The 21,372-nt window shown below is 39.2% G+C and overlaps 1 protein-coding gene across 2 annotated transcripts in view; it reads right to left on the bottom strand.

Annotated features, from left to right (window-relative positions):
• The window catches only part of LOC115210058 (carnitine O-acetyltransferase), a 62,700-nt gene that overhangs the window by 17,605 nt on the left and 23,723 nt on the right, over positions 1 to 21,372 (bottom strand). For both annotated transcript variants that reach the window (XM_029778629.2, XM_036510626.1), the window contains exons 4-8: positions 20,051 to 20,131; positions 19,002 to 19,120; positions 14,871 to 14,924; positions 11,929 to 12,088; positions 7,579 to 7,750 (exon numbers count right to left, since the gene is read on the bottom strand). In XM_029778629.2, coding sequence (XP_029634489.1) covers positions 7,579 to 7,750; positions 11,929 to 12,088; positions 14,871 to 14,924; positions 19,002 to 19,120; positions 20,051 to 20,131 — 586 coding nt within the window. The remainder of the gene's footprint in view (positions 1 to 7,578; positions 7,751 to 11,928; positions 12,089 to 14,870; positions 14,925 to 19,001; positions 19,121 to 20,050; positions 20,132 to 21,372) is intronic.

The following is a 21,372-nucleotide window of genomic DNA, read 5'->3' as shown; positions in this document are numbered from 1 at the left end:
CAAAAGGTTGAAAGGCAAAGTTGACCTCGGCAGAATTTGAACTCAGAACATAGCACTGGACAAAATACCGCTAAGCATTTTGCCCAGTATGCTAACTATTCTGCCAGCTTACCGCCTTATTTTATGAAGAACATTGTCTGACATTTATATTTGTTGAAATAATAATTTTTTTTACAGCTAGATGCTCTTATTACTAACCACTTGACTGCGTTAGGTTAAGAAAATTACAAGAAGTATTAGTTTACAATGAATAATTCAATACATGAATGGACACAATAAAAACATATGACCATTTATAACCATAACGTGTATGTTCATAATGGAATGGAAAAAAAAAATGAAACAGAAATCATTCTCAGAACATTTGAACGGAGACGGATGCTTGAACAGAGATGCGTAAATTTGGGCTGCATCCAAGAAGTAAGGTGGAGAGGAGGTTCTGCTAGGTTCCTCACAGGCAAAGAAAATAGGTACAAGATTTTCTGGGCAGGGAACACTGACGGGGTCAGGAGCGTGGTTATACTTCTTGTGGAGAAATGGGTTGATAAGGTAATTGAGGTAGTCAGTGTCTGCGATAGAATACTTGTGATTAAATTAGTGCTACATCATGGGTTAGTAACCATTATCTTGGCCTATGCTCCTCAGCCGGGGCTACCTGATGGACAGAAAGACCGATTTTATGACACCCTCTTGCAGACTACCTCGTTGATGAATGACAGGGACCTTCTCTTTGTGGCTGATGACTTCAATGGGCCTGTTGGACAACATGCAGGGGGCTTCCATGGCATACATGGAGGCTATGGTTTTGGTTCCCACAATGAGGAAGGGACCAGGCTGCTGGAGTTCTGCCTTGCAAATGATCTTATAGTTTGCAATACTAACTTCAGGAAATCTGCCAGTCACCTAGTCACCAACCAATCTGGTAGACACACTAATTAAATTGACTATAACCTTGCCAGGAAAAGGGAAAGATGACTACTTATAAATGCCAAAACCTTCCCAGGCGAAGAATGTACCCCACAACATAGACTAGTAGTTAGCGACTTCAGGATCAGGGCTAGTGAGAGCTGTGCAAGCCATGTACAGGGATGCTGTCAGTAAGGTGAAGGTTGGCAACGAGTACAGTGAAGAATTCCGGGTAGGGGTAGGGATCCACCAAGGATCAGTCCTCAGCCCCCTCTTCATAGTACCCCAGACAATAATAGAGGAATTCAAGACAGGATGCCCCTGGGAGCTCCTCTATGTTGATGACCTTGCTCTAATTGCTGAGTCATTATCAGAACTAGAGGAGAGGTTTCAGGTGTGGAGGCAAGGATTAGAATCAAAGGGCCTTAGAGTCAGCCTAGCTAAAACCAAAGTCTTAATGAGTAGGAAGGCAGACAAATCATCATTTAACATCTGTTTTCCATGCTGTTTCCAGGCTCCAATCTGATCTGGCAATGTTTTTACAGCTGGATGCCCTTCCTAATGCCAACAACTCCAAGAGTGTAGTGGGTGCTTTTTATGTGCCACCATCACAGAAGCCAGTCAGGCGGGCTTGGCATCAATGATATATATATATATATATATATATATATATATACATATACACATATCGTCTTTAGAAAAACATGAATACAGAGAAGAAGCACACAAAGAAGTAGAGTTTCCCATCCATATGGTGTATTGTCAGACCCTAAGACCTGTTGGCCTATGATCTCTTTAAAATATGAAGTGGGGGAAAAGTCTTATTTTTTCTTTTTTTTCTTTTTGGGGTCCTACAACAACACTTCCCCTCCATATTTTAAAGAGATCATAGGTCAACAGGTCTTGGGACCTGACAATACACCATAAGGTTAAACCCTTTATGGACAGGAAACCCAGGGTAACCCCATAAATAGCCTTCACCAGGGAAATATATATATATATATATATATATATATAAAAAGGGCTTTTTTCAGTTTCTGTCTACCAAATCCACTCACAAGGTTTTGGACAGCCCAAAAGACATTTTCCCAAGGTACCAAGCAGTGGGACTGAACCCAGAACCGTGTGGTTGGTAAGCAAGCTTCTTACCACACAGCCATGCCTGTACCTATAAATAGAATATTTTGGAGGGAATTTTTTCTCCTTCTAAATGAGAGCTTAGCAATGCAAAGAGTGTACTTAAAGGAAGTTAAAAGTTCAGTCTGTTGTAGAACAACAGGCTATTAATTATAACAATTGTTGTTGATAGCAATAATTACTTATTTCAAACTGCCTATTAGTGTCCTACAGTCCTCCTGTTAATAAAGGACTATTTAAAATAGTGAGAGTATTCCCAACTGAATATCCTGTCAAGCCACCATGGATTATGTTCAAAACCAAGATTTGTAATCTAAATATTGATGAAAACGGATGGACTTCATTATCTGATATGATCTTATCTTGAAGATGGTTGGGTATGCTTTCAGAGAAATTTCGCTGCTATTACTAGCAGCTTGAGCAACCACATAGAGGCTTTCATTTTTGGCAAAGATGGTGGAAAGTCAAACTTACAGTTTTTAGTTTATTTCCCTACATTCTGAGATAAAATCACGGTAGAGTTGATTTAGTTCTTTTTTTTTTATTTATAGAATTAAAGTTCATTTAAACAACTATAACCTTTAAATAGGTTTTGGGCTAAATCAAAACAATTCAGTATTTTAATAAAATTTATTGCCTTGCACCAAAGTCAGATTAATTATAATCATCATCATCATCATCAGTTTATGTTTTTTCCATGCTGACATGTGTTGGCCAAGTCTTCAACACAGCATCTCACTACTTGTAGTCAGCATCATCTCCTTCGTGGAGGCGCGTGGCTAAGTGGTTAGGGTGTCAGCACCATGATCGTAAGACTGTGGTTTCAATTCCTGGACCAGGCGATGCGTTGTGTTATTGAGCAAAACACTTCATTTCAGTCCACTCAGCTGGCAAAAATGAATAACACTACGATAGACTGGCGTCCCATCCAGCTGGGGAACACATACGCTATAGAAACCGGGAAACCGAACCCATGAGCCTGGCTAGGCTTTAAAAGGGCACATTTATTCATTTTTTTTATTGTCTCTTTCGGGAGGTCCAGGATTCTAAGATCAGACATCACCATGTCATGAATTATCAAAAGATATTATTTTATGAGTGATCTTACTGCTAACAATTCTTCTACTACTAACATTATTAATGAAGTCATTCTCTGCTGCTACCTTGCTTATGACCTGACTGCATCATTTGTGCAAACTCCTTTTCTGCATATTGAGCAGAGTACTTCACAGATGACTATAATGCTCTATATTCCTTGTTGCCAACAAAAACTTTAGACTATGCTAAAATTTACTATAGGCCTCTTCCTTCTAATTCCTTGATTTATTTGACTCTGAGGACTAGCTTGTTATCATACAGGAGTTCTCATTGACAGCTAGTCTCAAACTTTTCCATTATGGCTTAGAAAACTAATAAATAGAGGTCTGAGAACTAAACCCTGATAGACACCTGCAGCTTGTTAAACTTATATCTGAACATGTTGCTAAATCTCACAAAACATCCCTATACTTAGCATGCATGACACTAACAAATAAATATACAAATATTGTAAAATTGATTGAATCCCATAAATTTATTGGCACTCACTTCATTGAGCTAAAGAAAAGATAACAGTGAATTAGCAGGAATTGATTACAGAACAATGGCACATCAGACTTGATACAAAAATGCATCCTACTAGTTTTGATATTATTTGTACCAACTTCATCCTCAGTAAATATATAATTGCTTTCTCTTGATTATTACTATATGCAGTTTGTCCGTCAATGCGATAAAGACCATCTAGTCATCCTGGGGTGGGAGTGGGCTTGTTTTGTGAGTCCACAGATGGGTAGTGAGGCCAATCTGCACTCGAAAGAGTCTCTGACAGTGTGGACAGGGAATGGTAGCACCTGCTACAGGGTTGTTAGCTCTGTTCTTCCTGGCTTGTCTGCAGTCTTCTGCAGTAGCGATCCTATTGGTCTCGCATGTGTTGGTACCCTTGTGGACAGCTGATTGCTACCCTTCTCTGTCTAGAGCAGACTGCTCCCAAGTGTCATGGTCGATGTTGAAGGCTTTCAGTGTGTCCTTAAAGTGCTTCTTCTGGCCGCCTTGTGAGCACTTTCCCTTTTGCAGCTTGCTAAAGAGCAATCTTTTTGGTAATTGATCGTCAGACATGCGAGCTACATGCCCTGCCCAGCAAAGCTGAGACTGCATCAAGATGGTATGGATGCTGGGCAGGTTAGCATGTATTGGTACCTCAGTGTCCGGGATCCTGTCCTGCCACTTTATGCCGAGAAGTTTTCTGAGGCATATTGCATGAAAGTGGTTCAGTTCCTGGCATGATGCTAGTAGATTGTCCAGGACTCGCAGTCATAAAGCAGCACTGTGAGAACAATGCTGATTATTACTCACAACGCTGATTATTACTAGAGTGACAATACAGCTTGGATTAAGAATAAACAGTGTCATATCCACATTTAGTATCACAGTAAAATTAGGTCCCTTGGGGCTTTTTCAGGAGCTTTGCCATTAAAATCAAATTAACCAGTCTCACTGTTATTTCAGCACAAGACCCCAAGACACATGGAGACAAATCCATAAATATATATAGTCATCATCATTGTTTTAATGTCAACTTTTCCATGCTTGTAAGGATCAGGTGGAATTTGCTGACACAGATTTTGTATTGCTTAGTATCCTTCCTATCACAAACCCTTGCCTGTTTTCTAAGCAAGGCAAAATTTTTCTATGGTAAGACATTTTTTTTTTCTAGAAGACTGGACATGAACAACATTGCTTGTATGATGGTGAAGTTCAATTACAATCATCACATGATGTCAAGACAAGGACACACACACACAACAGGTTTCTTTCAATTTCTGTCAACTAAACCCATTTAAAAGATCTGGGGCTATAGTAGAAGACACTTGTCCAAGATGCAGTACAGTAGGACTGAACCCAAAACCACAAGGCTGGAAAGTAAGATTCTCAACAACACAACCATGCCTGTGCCATCACCATAATTGGCATCCGTGCAAGTGGAGCGTTAAGAGTACCATCTGAGCATGATCGTTGCCAAAGCAGCTAACTGGCTTCCATGTAAAAGGCACCATACAAGCATGATCGTTACCTGCATTGCCTTACTGGCACTTGTGCAGGTGGCACGTAAAAAAACATTCGGGCGAGGTCGTTGCAAGTGCCGCTGGACTGGCTCCTGTGCAGGTGGAACATAAAGAACACCATTTGAGTATGGTTGTAGCCAGTACCACCTAACTGGCCCTTGTGTCGGTGGCACATAAAAGCACCCCCTTCAACATCGACCATGACACTTGGGCGCAGTCTGCTCTAGACAGAGAAGGGTAGCGATCAGCTGTCCACAAGGGTGCCAACACATGCGAGACCAGTAGGATCGCTGCTGCAGAAGACTGCAGACAAGCCAGGAAGAACAGAGCTAACAACCCTGTAGCAGGCACTACCATTCCCTGTCCACACTGTCAGAGACTCTTTCGAGTGCAGATTGGCCTCACTACCCATCGGAGTGGTTGACGTTAGGAAGGGCATCCAACTGTAGAAACTCTGCCAGATCAGATTGGAGCCTGGTGCAGCCATCTGGTTCGCCAAACCTCAGTCAAATCGTCCAACCCATGCCAGCATGGAAAGTGGGCGTTAAACAATGATGATGATGATGATATATATATATATTATATATATATATATATATATATATATGCTGCTGTTGCTGTTGATAATTTATGTTGCATTGGTACTTTAGTAATAACTGTAAGATCATCAACTTCATTAAAATGTATTGTATCAGTCATCCATTTTGTTTACTTTATATCTTTCTTTCCACCATTATCATTTGCAGTTTGGAAATAAAAAAAAAAGCAAATAATGATAAACTGTTTAATAACAAAGAAGCCAGTCAGATTGACCTTCATCCCAAGCTACTGAAACAGCCCTAATTAACAGATGAACTAAATACATACAGAAAACAGTTTATTTATGTTTTAATTGCACGAAAGTCTTATTCTTAATATAACCATTACACATCGCCTTATTCAAGAGGTTTTGTCCAGAAAGTTAACTTGATGACCTCGCTGGTGCTGTGTAAAAAGCATTGAGTTCACTCAGTAAAGTGATTGGCGTTAGAAAGAATATCCAGCTGTAGAAACTATGCCAAAGCAAACACTGGAGCTTGGCACAATCTTCTGGCTCATCAGCTCCTGTCAAACCATCCAACTCAAGCAGCTGGGAAAATGAACATTAAATGATGATGATGATGACCATTAGACTATTTTACTGTTCATTACTCATCAATTACAGAAGGATGAAGTGCAAGGTCACCCCCTCCCCTCAATAGAACTTAACCCTTTAGTGTTCAGATTATTCAATCAAACATAATACTTATTGATTCCCATTGATTTGAATTAATCATGCATTATCTCATATCTTCAAGATCTTGATGGTGTAATTACTTAATGTAGAATAACATTGTAGGATAGGTGTGAGAGCCTGGATCTGATCAGTTTGAACATAAAACAGATTAACTATTTTGGCCGGATATGGCTGGTTTAAATACTAAAGGGTTAAATGTTGGAACACAGAATGGCAAATCTGATAGTAGTGTGGAGTGACCAGATTTGATGTGTTACCAATTTATGACAACTGCTCTACTATGATACATAATAATGTAACCATACTTCTACAATTACATTCAAATTAATTTTTTTAATCTACTTACAGTTTGTATGCAAGCAGGATAGTTTTACATTTCAAATATTTTCAAATATTAACATGAAAAGAACATAAACATGTTAGGCGCAGGAGAGGCTGTGTGGTAAGTAGCTTGCTTACCAACCACATGGTTCCAGGTTCAGTCCCACAGCTTGGCACCTTGGGCAAGTGTCTTCTACTATAGCCTCGGTCTGACCAAAGCCTTGTGAGTGGATTTGGTAGATGTAAACTGAAAGAAGTCCATCGTATATATGTATATGCATGTATACAAACACACACACACACACACACACACATATATGTGTGCATGTGTTTGTGTGTCTGTGTTTGTCCCCCCAACATCGCTTGACAACCGATGCTGGTGTGTTTACATCCCCGTAACTTAGCAGTTCAGCAAAAGAGACCGATAGAATAAGTACTAGGCTTACAAAGAATAAGTCCTGGGGTCTATTCGCTCAACTAAAGGCGGTGCTCCAGCATGGCCGCAGTCAAATGACTGAAACAGTAAAAGAGAAAAGATGTTTAGGCGTAACTGATTCAACAAGCTGCCTAAATTCTAACTGTGTGATTTCTACTATGAGCATAAGGCCACAAATTTTGAAGGTGGGGGTGTAGTCAGTTATATTAACCTCATTACGTGACTGGTACTTATTTTATTGAACCCCCCCCACACACACACACACAAACCAAGTAGATGAAAGACAAAGTCAATACTGGTGTGATCAGACATAATCAAAAGCTGCAAGGTCTGTCATTAAGTGTGCTAACTGAAAATTAAGTGCAGGCATCTACTGGGAGAATATTAAAATGAAATACCTTTCATCAATTTTTTATGGATTTTGGCCCATGCATTTCGATTTTCTGAAGTTAAAATTCCAACAGGTGAAGTAGGATGCTTTGATTCAGACTTGATAGTCTTCAGTTGTTTGTATATTTGCTCAGCATTCAGAGGTTTGTTTTTCTTGCCAAATACTTGCAGGGAAAATAACTAGAAAATTATCAACACAAGATAAATCAAATAAAATGACAAAAAAAAAATCTTTTTTTTTTCCCAATTTTCCTGTAATTAATACTAAAAGTAAATATATTTTAGAAGACAATATTTTCTGTGGTTTACAGTTAGAATTGTTTCCATAGCAGATAAGCTTTTGGTAAGCTGAATGGATAAATCTACATTTTAACAAGTAAAAGGAATGTTGTGCATTTGAGTAAAAATCTTATAAATCTATGTATTTCAGTTGACCCAACTGTGACGGTAAGATACCATGTAATTTGCAATAGATCACTATCTTATTCAAGAGAAGACTTATCTCTCTTTTGTTTAGCATTATAAAATCAGAGCTAAACATCAGTGACTTTTTAAAAAAATCTTCAAAGCTGAGGATAATATTTATAGTTCTTAAAGCCATTTAAACAATATTTGGACCAAGGCGGCGAGCCGGCAGAATCGTTAGCACGCCAGACGGAATGCTTAGCGGTACTTCGTCTGTCTTCACATTCTGAGTTCAAATTCCGCCGAAGTCAACTTTGCCTTTCATCCTTTCGGGGTCGATTAAATAAGTACCAGTTACGCACTGGAGTCGATATAATCGACTTAATCCGTTTGTCTGTCCTTGTTTGTCCTCTCTGTGTTTAGCCCCTTGTGGGTAGTAAAGAAATAAATATTTGGATCAACATTCCAATTATGGCCTCTCTGTCCTTTGTCTTGCTCATTATACCCAAAACTACTTTATATAGTTTAATCCTTTTGTTCTGTTTTATTTAATTTTGGAAATAATGAAGAATTTACTAAAATGGAAATATTAAAATTTCTAAGTCTCTCTGAAGGAGACTACGGCAGCGGTACTGGATATTAATAGTTATCGCCAAGCTAATATGGTAGTCCATAAATATAAGACTAAAGCTGCCATTGATTAGCTCCAAGAGGCCATCGCCTCTAGCTCACACGAACCTGTGTCCATTATAACCTTTGAACAGGGGAGGTCAGCCGCTTCCCCTTGCTGGTCTGACCACAAATAATAATCCTTCGAACAGTCGGTCAGCAGCGACGCCGGCTGGATTCGGCTACTCCACATTGATAAGAGGTGAACTCCTCGAAACTAGTCTGTGGATGCCAGACCAGCAAGATGAAGCTGCTGACCTCTCCTGTTCGAAGGTTATAATGGACACAGGTTCGTGTGTCATATAGCTAGCTAGAGGTGATGGCCTCTTGGAGCTAATCAACGGCAGCTTTAGTCTTATGTTTATGGACTACCATATTAGCTTGGCGATAACTATTAATATCCAGTACTGCTGCCGTAGTCTCCTTTAGAGAGACGTAGAAATTTTAATATTTCTATTTTTGAAAACCAGTGGATGTATTCCACTGAAATTAGGTAAATAATCCTTCGAACAGACGGTTAGTAGCGATGCCTGCTGGATCTGGCTACTCTGCATTGATAAAGGGCAAATACCCTGAAACATGTCTGCAGATGTCTGACCAGCAAGGGGAAGTGGCTGACCTCCCCTGTTCGAAGGTTATAATGGACACAGGTTCGTGTGTCATATAGCTAGCTAGAGGCGATGGCCTCTTGGAGCTAATCAACAGCAGCTTTAGTCTTATATTTATGGACTACCATATTAGCTTGGCGATAACTATTAATATTTACTAAAATGATTTTGTCAATATTAAACTGGTATTTGGAACATAAATTAACACAGTTAAAAATGCTTGGTGAAATGTGAAGATTTGACAGCAATTTCCAGCAAATTGAATGACTGCAAAGAGGCTCCTTCAGTAGTAATCCTTAAAAACTTAGATTTGTTTTGTTTGTGCTTTTTTAAAATTTTTTTTGTTGTTTTTTTTTTTTTTCGTGAGATAGATTGTAAGAAATTTAACTACTCATTATTATATTTATTTTTGAACGTATGATCTTAAATAATTTCTAACAGTATGAATGATCAACTTTCCTGTCAGATGATTAAGTGAATGAATAGAATTTTCATGAGTCAAATGTATCCATCAATTGGTGATTAATCCAGCTCCTCTCTTGGTTACACCAGCAGGGATTGAACTCATAACTTCATGTTAATGAGCCAGCAGTCAGTTAAAGTCTCATGCTCTACCAACTGAGCTAACGAGAAAGCCTCTACATGGTTATTCAACTTGCTAGAAAGATAAGCCAAATCTCACTTATATTATACACTACCATTTTAAAAGAGGATACATTGCATAATGTAATCTAAGACACACTGTCTAAAAACAGATGATATAGTCATGGTAGGAATACATATGATCATGGGTCTGCCTGATCAGAGTTAAACTGGTGCTAAGTAACAGGAACAACAACCAGACATTAATTTTATGATGTTGAGTAACAAGCTGTGCCAACCCAGCATTACTTATTTTCAGCTAGCTGGACTGGGCAAGTTGAAAGAAGTGTCTGAGCCACAACACAACACATAGCTGTGGTCAGGTTATGAATTGCTGACCTCTCAGTCCAGTGTCTAATACACCTATCAACTTGTCCAACAACTCTTTTCAATAACTAGCCCCCGTAAATATATTTGTCATACATTTGAGCGGGGTCGTTGCCAATGCCGCTGGACTGACTTCTGTGTAGGTGGCACATAAAAAACACCATTTGAGCATGGCCACTGCCAGTACTGCCAGACTGGCCCTCGTGCCAGTGGGACATAATAGCACCCACTACATTCTCGGAGTGGTTGGTGTTAAGAAGGGCATCCAGCTGTAGAAACTCTGCCAGATCAGACTGGAGCCTGGTGCAGCTATCTGGTTCACCAGTCCTCTGTCAAATCGTCCAACCCATGCCAGCATGGAAAGCGGATGTTAAATGATGGTGATCATCATCATCATTTTATTATTTTAATGATAGTACACTTCCAGATACTTAAAGATATTAAGGTAAAGAGCCCCCTTTGGTCATGAATGACTATGGGATTGCTCCTAGAAAGTTCCCTGCTGAGACACAAGTCTGGGCAAGGTTGTTTATGGAAGACAAGCAGTTGCCTAAGCATACCAACCTCCCTTCTCCATGCCACCAATTTTATGAAAGGCAAAGGCTGATAAAGCTTGGCACCAGTGACATTGCAATTCATTTCTACAGATGAGTGAACTGGAGCAACGTGAAATAAAGTGTCTTACTCAAGAATACAACACACAGCCTGGTCCAGGAATCGAACTCACTACCTCGTGATTGCAAGCCTGATGCTCTAACCACTGAGCCATGTGTTGGAGAGGAACTTTCTAGGTGCAATCTTATGGTCGTTCATGACCAAAGGGGATCTTAGAGATATTAGTAGATCAATATTAAAAACTGTACATAACAAATGTTTAGAAGAGTCTTGTCAAAGACATTTCGATCTTTCTAATACTGATTCCATAAAAAAAACTGCACCCAGTACACCCCATAAGGTGGTTGGTCTTAGAAACAGCATCCAGATTCAGAAACCAACCCCAAAATGAAACTTACGAGATGTAGTTCTCCAAATCAAATCATCTAGGATAGCAGCAACAATCCATTTACTCCACTTCAGCATGGAAAGCTGATGTAAACAATGTTAATTATGTTGTTAATTAGCCTTAGATTAGCTCTGATCATGTAAACCTATATACAATAAAAGGTGTTCCAGGTACAATACATCCTGATTATCAGACCTAAATGATCTAGAAGGATATCCAATACAACCTTGTTTTCCTTAAGACAATAAGGCATAATTTGAGGAAGACTTGGTTACTATTTTTAGCACATTTGAGAGATTGCATAGAGGTAGGTGACCAAAGGCAAATAATATGCCTTGCCTAAAGGCAAAATAGAATGACTGCAAAAGTTTTGAACTTCTGACTAAATAACCACTAATCTTCAAAACTAATTTTTCAAATTCCTTTCAGCAGAAATTATCTTGTTTGTACCAAAGAAGATAATAAATTCAAAATTCTACAGTAGAGATGGGAGGATTTCTTCTAAAGCTTATAAATTAATTTTGCCTTTAGTTTGTAACAGACAGCCCTTTTCACTCTATCTTTGCAAGAAACACATTGTACAATCACAATACAGTAATCCTACACATACAACCAATGATCTACACACACAACATTTTTTTATAACAGTCCTTTCTCTTCTTAAAAGTTTTAAAAAAATAAGAAAGTTCAACTGTAACACCTACATGGTTATTAGATATAACAATAATATGTTGAGGCTTTGAATCAGAGAATTTTTTCCAAAAGTCAGTGTTTACACCTGGAATACGACAGCCACTGAAAACATTATTGTACTGCTGCATACATAGGGGCTGTTGTCCAACTTTATCCAAAGGAAGTCTTTTTCTATAAAAAAAAACATTAAATGCAGGAATTAAAATGATGAAATCTAAAGAGAAATTTGTCTTTGTTATCATTTGGTTATATTTTTATCTTATTCTAAGTATTCTGTTGTGTCTGGGGAGAGTAATTTTCTTTTTGTGCCTTATAATGTAACATACTCACCAGTAAAATGTCCACTTTTTTTCTTATTTTTATTTTCCTAAAATTTTCTTTGCATCTTGCAACCTTTTCAATAGTCAATAGTTCCCCCTTTTCATTTTTAAAATTTTTTAATGATTGAGCTGAGTGAGGAACAGAATGTCAAAGAACAGACCCAACATTTCTTCTGCATATACTAAAAGTTGACTAAAAGAGGTTGAGGTAGGATTTGCCTTCCAATCTTGTAAAAACCCTCACCAGTAATGACTACTCAAACAGACCCATGGGTCAGAGTGTTGTCTCCTGAGTGGTGTGAAGGTGTCATCCACAAGGAGTAGGGAATCACCAATAAATGGTGGAAGTAGCAATGCACTGTTACAGCACATTTCCTCCATACTACTACTATTAAGGAAGACACGTTTGTAGGATTACTCTTGAAACTACTTGTTATTGGTCATTTTGCTATATATTAAATTTTTATAAAGCAAGCATAACTATGAGGTTAAGAAGCTTGCTTTGAAAAAATGTACTTCTGAGTTCCATCCCACTGAGTGGCATCTTGGGCAAGAGTCTTCTTACTATAGCCTTGGGCCAACCAATGTCTTGTGAGTGAATTTGATAGAGAGAAACGGTGAGGAAACCATCATATATAATAATGGACCCTCTCATTGTTAGATGACATATGAGGGTTCGACAATTTCTTACCAAACAACCACACAGATGATTTGTTTATAGGGATGAAATGTTTGTGTAGAAATAAGCTCACTCCTTCCATCAAATCGACATAACCTGTACAGGTGCAACTGGGTGCCACATGTCAGATGTCGAAATGACAGGGCTTGAACCTTGTAATTATCATCTGCTGGATGACCACGTTATCAGTTACACTTCAGAGTGTCTGCTAGTCCATCATCTCAAATTAAATACTATAATTTATTTCTACTATTTTATCTCCAAAAGATAATCTATCATTCATTTTGCATAGCAGAACAAACTGTTTCAATTACTATCTTTTTCTTTTTTATCCTGTTTATTATCAAAACAATGTTAAGTGTTTTCTGGAAGCCTATACCTTATCACGAAGGATTGCTTTGCTGATAGGTAGTCTTATTGACTGTAGCAGGGAATTCTTTCAAATCATATTTTGTACAAAGGAGTGGCTATTTTAAACCTGCTCAAATTATTTCATCAATTTTCTGTCTTAAAGTATTATTAAATATTTATTGTCATCATAATCAACAAAAAAAAGTTTACTTTTGTATCAACATTGTGCTGGTGCCATGTAAAAAGCACTCAGTCCATTTTATGGGGTGGTTGATGTTAGGAAGTGCATCCAGCTGTAAAAACCATGCCAAAACAGACACTGTAGCTTGATGTAGTCTTCTACCTGACCGGCTTCTGTCAAACCATCCAACCCATGCTAGCATGGAAGGATGATGATGATGATGATGATGATGGTGGTGGTGGTGGTGGTGCTGGTGCTGGTGATGATGATGATGATTTTCAAGCTTTTATGAAGAAACTCAACAGGGTTGCATAGCTTGGAGACCAGGAAATCTCTCCAAGTTCAGCAGCTATTTCTCCACATTGAAAAGTCACAGATTAGAATATCTCAGGAATATTAGAATATCACAAGAAAGAATCACAAGACACATTCTTCAAGCCAACTGGCAGGAGGCCTAGGAGTAGACTAAGAGCAAGATGGTTGGATAAAATCCATAATCTCAATTGGTCATGCTTCGGAGCCCAGCCAAAAAGTGTAATGACAGTAGCTTCTGATAGATACCTAAGGACTGTACCCCAAAGACCCTCCCAGGAATAGTGGGTGGAGAAGATCAAGGGATGAAGTAATCTAAAACAACCAACTATAACTGAGAACAGCTAAAATATTTTCTTTCTAATGATCCCTGCTAATTTTGACAATTTGTGAAACAAATGGCTAAATTTGATACTCTTTTACTCTTTTACTTGTTGCAGTCATTTGACTGCAGTCATGCTGGAGCACCGCCTTTAGTCGAAGAAATCGACCCCAGGACTTATTCTTTGTAAGCCTAGTACTTATTCTATCGGTCTCTTTTGCCAAACCACTAAGTTATGAGGACGCAAACACACCAGCACCGGTTGTCAAGTGATGTTGGTGGGGACAAACACAGACACACACATATATATGATGGGCTTCTTTCAGTTTCCGTCTACCAAATCCACTCACAAGGCTTTGGCCGGCCCGAGGCAATAGTAGAAGACACTTGGCCAAGGTGCCATGCAGTGAGACTGAACCCGGAACTGCGTGGCACCTTGGGCAAGTGTCTTCTACTATAATCTCGGGCCGACCAAAGCCTTGTGAGTGGATTTGGTAGACGGAAACTGAAAGAAGCCCGTCGTATATATATATATATATATGTAAGCGTGTGTGTGTTTGTGTGTCTGTGTTTGTCCCCCTAGCATTGCTTGACAGCCGATGCTGGTGTGTTTATGTCCCCGTAACTTAGCGGCTCGGCAAAAGAGACCGATAGAATAAGTACTGGGCTTACAAAAGAATAAGTCCCGGGGTCGAGTTGCTCGATTAAAAGGCAGTGCTCCAGCATGGCCGCAGTCAAATGACTGAAACAAGTAAAAGAGTAAAAGAGTATGTTATTCTGATACTTACTCATCTAACATGATCTTGTAATCCAGAATTCCAGATATGATTTTTGCAGCAAACCTAACAAAGAGAGAATAAAGATTGAGAGATCAGATTTTTGTGGGAGAGATGTAATTTTGCAAAGCACTTACCTTTTTGAATAACATTTACACAGAAATTGAAATGGTTTCAATAGAGAATCAAAAATGTATCAGACATAGTTTGTCAAAAACTTACCACTGAGGTACAGGCAAGGCCAGCACTAGGAAGTGCACAGCTCAAATAGAGAATTGTCAATGGGGCCCTCTGATTTACAAAAGTTGAAGATTGATCTTTTATGCTTCGTGTAGTACACCAGTCCCAGCCAAAAAGAATTGAGGGATTGCAGCTCTACCATTAGTTATAATGATGTAGTAAAAATTCATCAGAGTATCCTCCATTCAAGCATGTGCGCAGAGCCCTCTCTTGGTATGGAGCTCAATTTGAATAAATCTAATTTGTATAAAACCAGCTCTGGGAACAGGTAACCCCCAACTTTATCATTTCAACAGTGAAGTACAAAGTGCATTTTATAAGAACTAGGAGTTATGTTAGACTAAAGTAGTTACAATATATTTATCAATTCAGGGTAATTTAAAATTTGAAAGAATTTGCACACAAAAATGTGAGGTGTAGAACTAGATACAAAAAAGTTTATAATCCTATACATCTTCATCTGTGTGCAATCCTTGCCTGTCAGAGAGGATCCTTCTTGAGACACAAACCGGCTTTAGGCCATCACAAAGCACAACCAACATGATCTTCACGCTGCGACAGCTACAAGAAAAATGTTGTGAGCAACACCAACCGCTCTACTTGGCCTTTATCGACCTATCCAAAGCCTTTGATCGTGTCTCGCGAGAGCTCCTCTGGGATATTCTCGCCCAGTATGGATGCCCAGATAAGTTCATCCGGATCCTCAAACTCCTCCACAACAATATGCACGCCAGAGTCCAGACCGACGGAGGCAGTTCTGAGCCCTTTAAAGTCACCTCCGGAGTGAAGCAAGGCTGCGTGATAGCGCCAACTCTCTTTACCATCTTTATCGCGACAGTGTTGCACATCATACGCAATGACCTTCCACCTGGCATCGAGATCTCGTACAGAATGGACGGCAAGCTTTTCAACCTCGCTCGCCTCAAAAGTACATCAAAGACAATGGTGCAAAGCTTGCTAGAGTTCCAATATGCTGACGACAACAGTGTAGCAGCTCACAGAGAAGATCACCTCCAACAGATCCTAAATGCTTTTCATCATGCATATACTAAACTTGGACTGAGCATCAACATCAAGAAGACTCACTTACTCTACCAACCTCCCCCCAATGCCTGTGTTGACAACCTGCCATTGATTCAACTCGAAGGAAATCCACTGGAAAATGTGAACCACTTCTGCTACCTTGGGAGCCATCTGTCAGCAAAGGTAGACCTCAGCGATGAAATCCAACACCGTCTGAAGTGTGCAGGAACAGCTTTCGGCAAGCTTCGAACAAGAGTTTTTGCTGATCGGGACATCCGAACTGAAACCAAAATCATGGTGTACAGGGCAGTCATTATTCCAACCCTCCTTTACGCATCCGAAACCTGGACCCCGTATAGTCACCACCTGAAAACACTTGAGAAATTTCACCAACGCTGTCTTCGGAAGATCCTCAACATCAGCTGGGAAGACAGAAGAACATCAGCGTGCTACAAGAAGCAAAAATGACCAGCATCGAAGCCTATGTCATCAAAGGCCAACTAAGATGGAGCGGCCACATGTTTAGAATGACTGACGAACGACTTCCCAAACAGATCTTCTACTCCCAACTCAAAGACGGCAAGTGTACAAAAGGAGGCCAGAAGAAACGCTACAAGGACTCCCTGAAATCGAACCTCAAAAAGTGTGACATTGACTTCACCAACTGGGAGGAAACGGCAAAAAACAGACCACTCTGGAAAACCACCATCCATGAGGGAACGGCGAATTTCGAGTTGAAAAGGTCTGCAGAGCTGGAGGAGAAAAGACGGCGACGGAAGGAGTGCCAACAACAACCACGTGCGACTCTCCCTTCCGGCACTAGATGTCTGCACTGTGACCGATCTTTTCGAGCAAGAATTGGTCTTATCAGTCACCTGCAAACTCACCAATAAATTTGCGCGAAGACCATCATCCTCGACCTTGAAGGATTGCCGTAGTAGTAGTAGTACAATCCTTGCCTATAACGAAAGAGAAGATAATGGCTTCTCTTTACTATTTTTTCTCTTTGATACTATTTCAATGCCACAAATTTGTAGACAAAGAACTTGGTCAATTAAATCAACACGAGTACATGACTGGTACTTATTTTATCAAGTCAAGCAGTTTGGATCACAGACTCAACCCCAATGAGATTTGAACTCAGAAAGTGTGCACATATAGAGGTATTTATAGATAAACACAAACTGAAAGAGAAGCTAAAGGGGAAGAGAGAGGAGTAGTAGAGAGTGTAGAAAATAAAGAGGGAGATGAACATTTGAGGGAGGAGGTAAGGAGTAGTAGTAGTTTACACTAGCATTTTATTTTATATTTCAGTCAGGAGGGAAAGGAAAACAGCATCTACAACCCTTTATAGGGCTTCCAAGACTGGTGGGAAGAAGGGAGGAAGCTTATCTTCAAACTGGAAACCTGACCCAACAGAATGAAACCAAACCACGGATTAGGTCTACCATCTATGTAGGCTACAGAAGGATTTAAACTCAGAACACAAAAACCATAAACAAATACCACAAAACATTGATTCTGATGTTCTTATAGGTCTACCAATTCACCACACGATATTGGTATTATTTTATTGATCTTGAAAGTTGAAGGTAAAATTTGACCTCAGGAAATAAAAACAAGGTTATGAAGTCTTTTTCTGAACTATTTCCTCAACCTGGATAAAAAGCACCCACTTACACTCTTGGAGCAGTTGGCATTGGGAAGGGCATCCAACTGCAGAAACAGCGCCAGATCAGATTGGAGCCTGGTGCAGCCTCCTGGCTTCCCAGACCACCAGTTGAACCATCCAACCCATGCCAGCATGGAAAACGGACGTTAAACGATGATGATGACATCCATTCATTAGTATAATGAATTGAGCTTGACACTCTAACCACTGGCTTGCTGTCTTGAAAAACAACAATCTTGGCATATGAGGTACTTGAGCATTTTGTTTCCATATTTGTTGATTACTAGGTTTGTAATTGCGAAGACATGTTGGGGCAAGTGAAATCGAAATCGAATTGAACCAATCCTATGACTGGCACCCGGCAGATGACAGGACCCCTGGACTGGTGGTACGTAAAAAGCACTATCCAACTCGTGGCCGATGCCAGCGCCGCCTCGACTGGCTTCCGTGCCGGTGGCACGTAAATTGCACCAATCCGACCGTGACCATTGCCAGCCTCGCCTGGCACCTGTGCGGGTGGCACGTAAAAAGCACCCACTACACTCACGGAGTGGTTGGCGTTAGGAAGGGCATCCAGCTGTAGAAACATTGCCAGATAAGACTGGAGCCTGGTGCAGCCTTCTGGCTTCCCAGATCCCCGGTCGAACCGTCCAACCCATGCTAGCATGGAGAACGGACGTTAAACGATGGTGATGATGATGATGATAGGTTTGTAATATGTGTGTATACCAGTGTTGCCCAACTGGCGACTGGCTCCCCGTGTTGGTGGCACATAAAAAACAACATCCAAACGTGGTTGATGCCAGTCCCCACTGATTGGCTCCTGCGCCGGTGACACATAAAAATACCATCAATTTTTTTTTAAATTTCAAATTATAGAGGTTTAAAGTCTGATAATTTTCACCCAATCAGGAAACAGGATTTGGAAGCTGTCATTTTGTGCACGACACCACATCTTGTCAACCATAAACAAAGCAAATAAAACAAGCAAAGTATTAAAATAATTTTTTTTTTCTAAACCATAAACTGATAGCGAAAACATATGAATCTGAAAAAATAAAAATTACTAGTTCAAAAGTTATGGGGGGAGGGGGATTCCAAAGAAGTACCAGAAATTCAATTCAAGTCTATAATGAGGTATTATATGATAAAACAAAAACTAATATTTCAAGTGAAGGTCTTTGAAAGAAAAAGAAAACAGTACTTACTTCAATTGTTCTTTTTCTCCTTCAAATTTCTGCAATGGCAAAAGCATCCCTGGATTAGAATTGATAACCACTGGGGACCTAACACTTAAGTAGCCATAATGTAACCACCACTGTGAAAGCTGCAAGAAGAATTAAATTCCTTAGCAAAGACATTGTTTCTCAGACATAAAACATGCCAACAAAAGGATTTGAAGCTATTTTAACTTTTCCAGTGTTCTATGCTATAATGAGTCTTATGGTACAGACCTATTTGAAATAACCTGCAATAAACTTTCCATATTTAAATTAAAATCTTAATTGAAACTTCATTATTTTATGATTAAAAGTATAATATGGTAAAAAAGTCATTAGAGTTTTAGGTAAGAATTATTTCTAAGCTGTGTTCCAAACATCATATTAATAATATATCAATTAATAATATATCAATTAAAATCACAAAACCAATGAGGGTGCCTCTACATAGGCATTTAAACTGCTGAAAATTGCAGTCAAATTTCCTCAAACCACAATCTATAGATTAAAAAAAAAAGATAGGATGATCAAACCTAGAATGTCTTTGATCAAAGGTCTTTCCAATCAATGCCGACCTAGAGCTAAATGAAAACAATTTTAGCTAAAACACTCTGGTGTTTATATAATAATGTGATACAGCTACAAGTTAGGAATTTAGCTTCTCACAGTTTACTTTTTACCCTGTAGCACTCACAGATCTAAAACAATGTTATAAAAATAATAATTTTCAAAATCATTTTTAAAATTCCTACTCTACTGACTTTCTGGAGTATGTTGCTGTATATGCAAGAAGGTGGTCGAACAAAATAACTGAGGATGAAGGTTGTGTACCTAGTGTATTGGAAGCAGTAAACACATGTACTAATGATTATCAGTTATTTCTAGCACTGCTTATTGTTTGTCTTTTCAGAACTGTTACCATATCAACTGCACAATTGCTGTGTACCAAATAAATTGTAACTGGTATGAAGGTTTTAGAATTTATAGAACTTATAGAATTTGACCCTATGCAATCATTTTTCTTAAAGACATCTTACCCAATTTTCAGCTGATTTTGCTCTTTCTAACAATAGTTCTTGAAGTTTAGGTCCAATACCTTTTTTAAACTCTTCTATAACCTGTAAAAAAGAAAAACACAGAAGGACCAAGAAGGAAAATAAACAATATGATGAGAGAATTATAATAACATTTAGTGAAAGTTCAACGAAGCTGAAATTTCATTTGAAGTTAATAGAAACTACTTACTAAGCTAAGTAAATATCACATGCCAACAAATGATTCTCTAGTCATTCAACCTTCTTGAAATAGCAGCCATATCTCACTCATATCAGATCTCACTGTTGTGAAAAGGGCAGAATATGACACACAAAATAATGTGGTACTAAATACACTATATCTGAAAATTTACAACATGCTTATGTTTTGAACACCTTTTATCATAGATGTACTTGTTCATGACTAACCAGGATTAAACAACAAAATATTAGTTTGTGTCTGAAAGGGTGGCGAGCTGGCAGAAACGTTAGCACGCCAGGCAAAATGCTGAGTGGTATTTCGTCTGCTGCTATGTTCTGAGTTCGAATTCCACTGAGGTTGACTTTGCCTTTCATCCTGCAGGGTCGATTAAATAAGTACCAGTTATGCACTGGGGTCGATATAATCGACTTAATCCATTTGTCTGTCCTTGTTTGTCCTCTCCGTGTTTAGCCCCTTGTGGGTAGTAAAGAAATAGGTATTTCGTCTATCTTTATGTTCTGAGTTCAAATTCCACTGAGTTCGACTTTGCCTTTCATCCTTTCGGGGTCGATAAATTAAGTACCAGTTATGCACTGGGATCGATGTAATCGACTTAATCCGTTTGTCTGTACTTGTTTGTCCCCTCTATGTTTAGCCCCTTGTGAGCAATAAAGAAATAAGTTTGTGTCTGAAATAATTTCATATTCCTTATGAATACCAATCTGTCAGATTATACCAGTGATCATCATCATAAGTCTGTTCTCCCATGCTTGAATGGTTTGGGTGGATATTCCACAGCATATCTCACCACTTTTTGTGATCCTTTGTCACCTTATTTATGAGGTTAAAGCCTCCTAAGATCAACTTCTACCATTTCTTCCCAGGTCTTCTTTGGTCTTCCTCTCTTGTAGATCCCTTCCACTTGGATCACTTGGTACTTCTTTACCCAACAGTGATTCTCCATATTGTCTGTCTGTAGGGAAGAAATAGGGAGAAGGGAGGAGGAAAAGAAGAAAGACTAGGGGAAGGGGAGAACAATGAGGAAGATGAGGGGAGGAGAATGAAGGGAAGGGGAAGAGAACAATGAGGATGAGGAGCGGGGGAGGAATGTATCAGCAGAGTG

Source organism: Octopus sinensis, linkage group LG1 (assembly GCF_006345805.1).
Source record: "Octopus sinensis linkage group LG1, ASM634580v1, whole genome shotgun sequence".
Classification (NCBI taxonomy): domain Eukaryota; kingdom Metazoa; phylum Mollusca; class Cephalopoda; order Octopoda; family Octopodidae; genus Octopus; species Octopus sinensis.
This window is presented reverse-complemented; position numbering and strand designations above follow the sequence as displayed.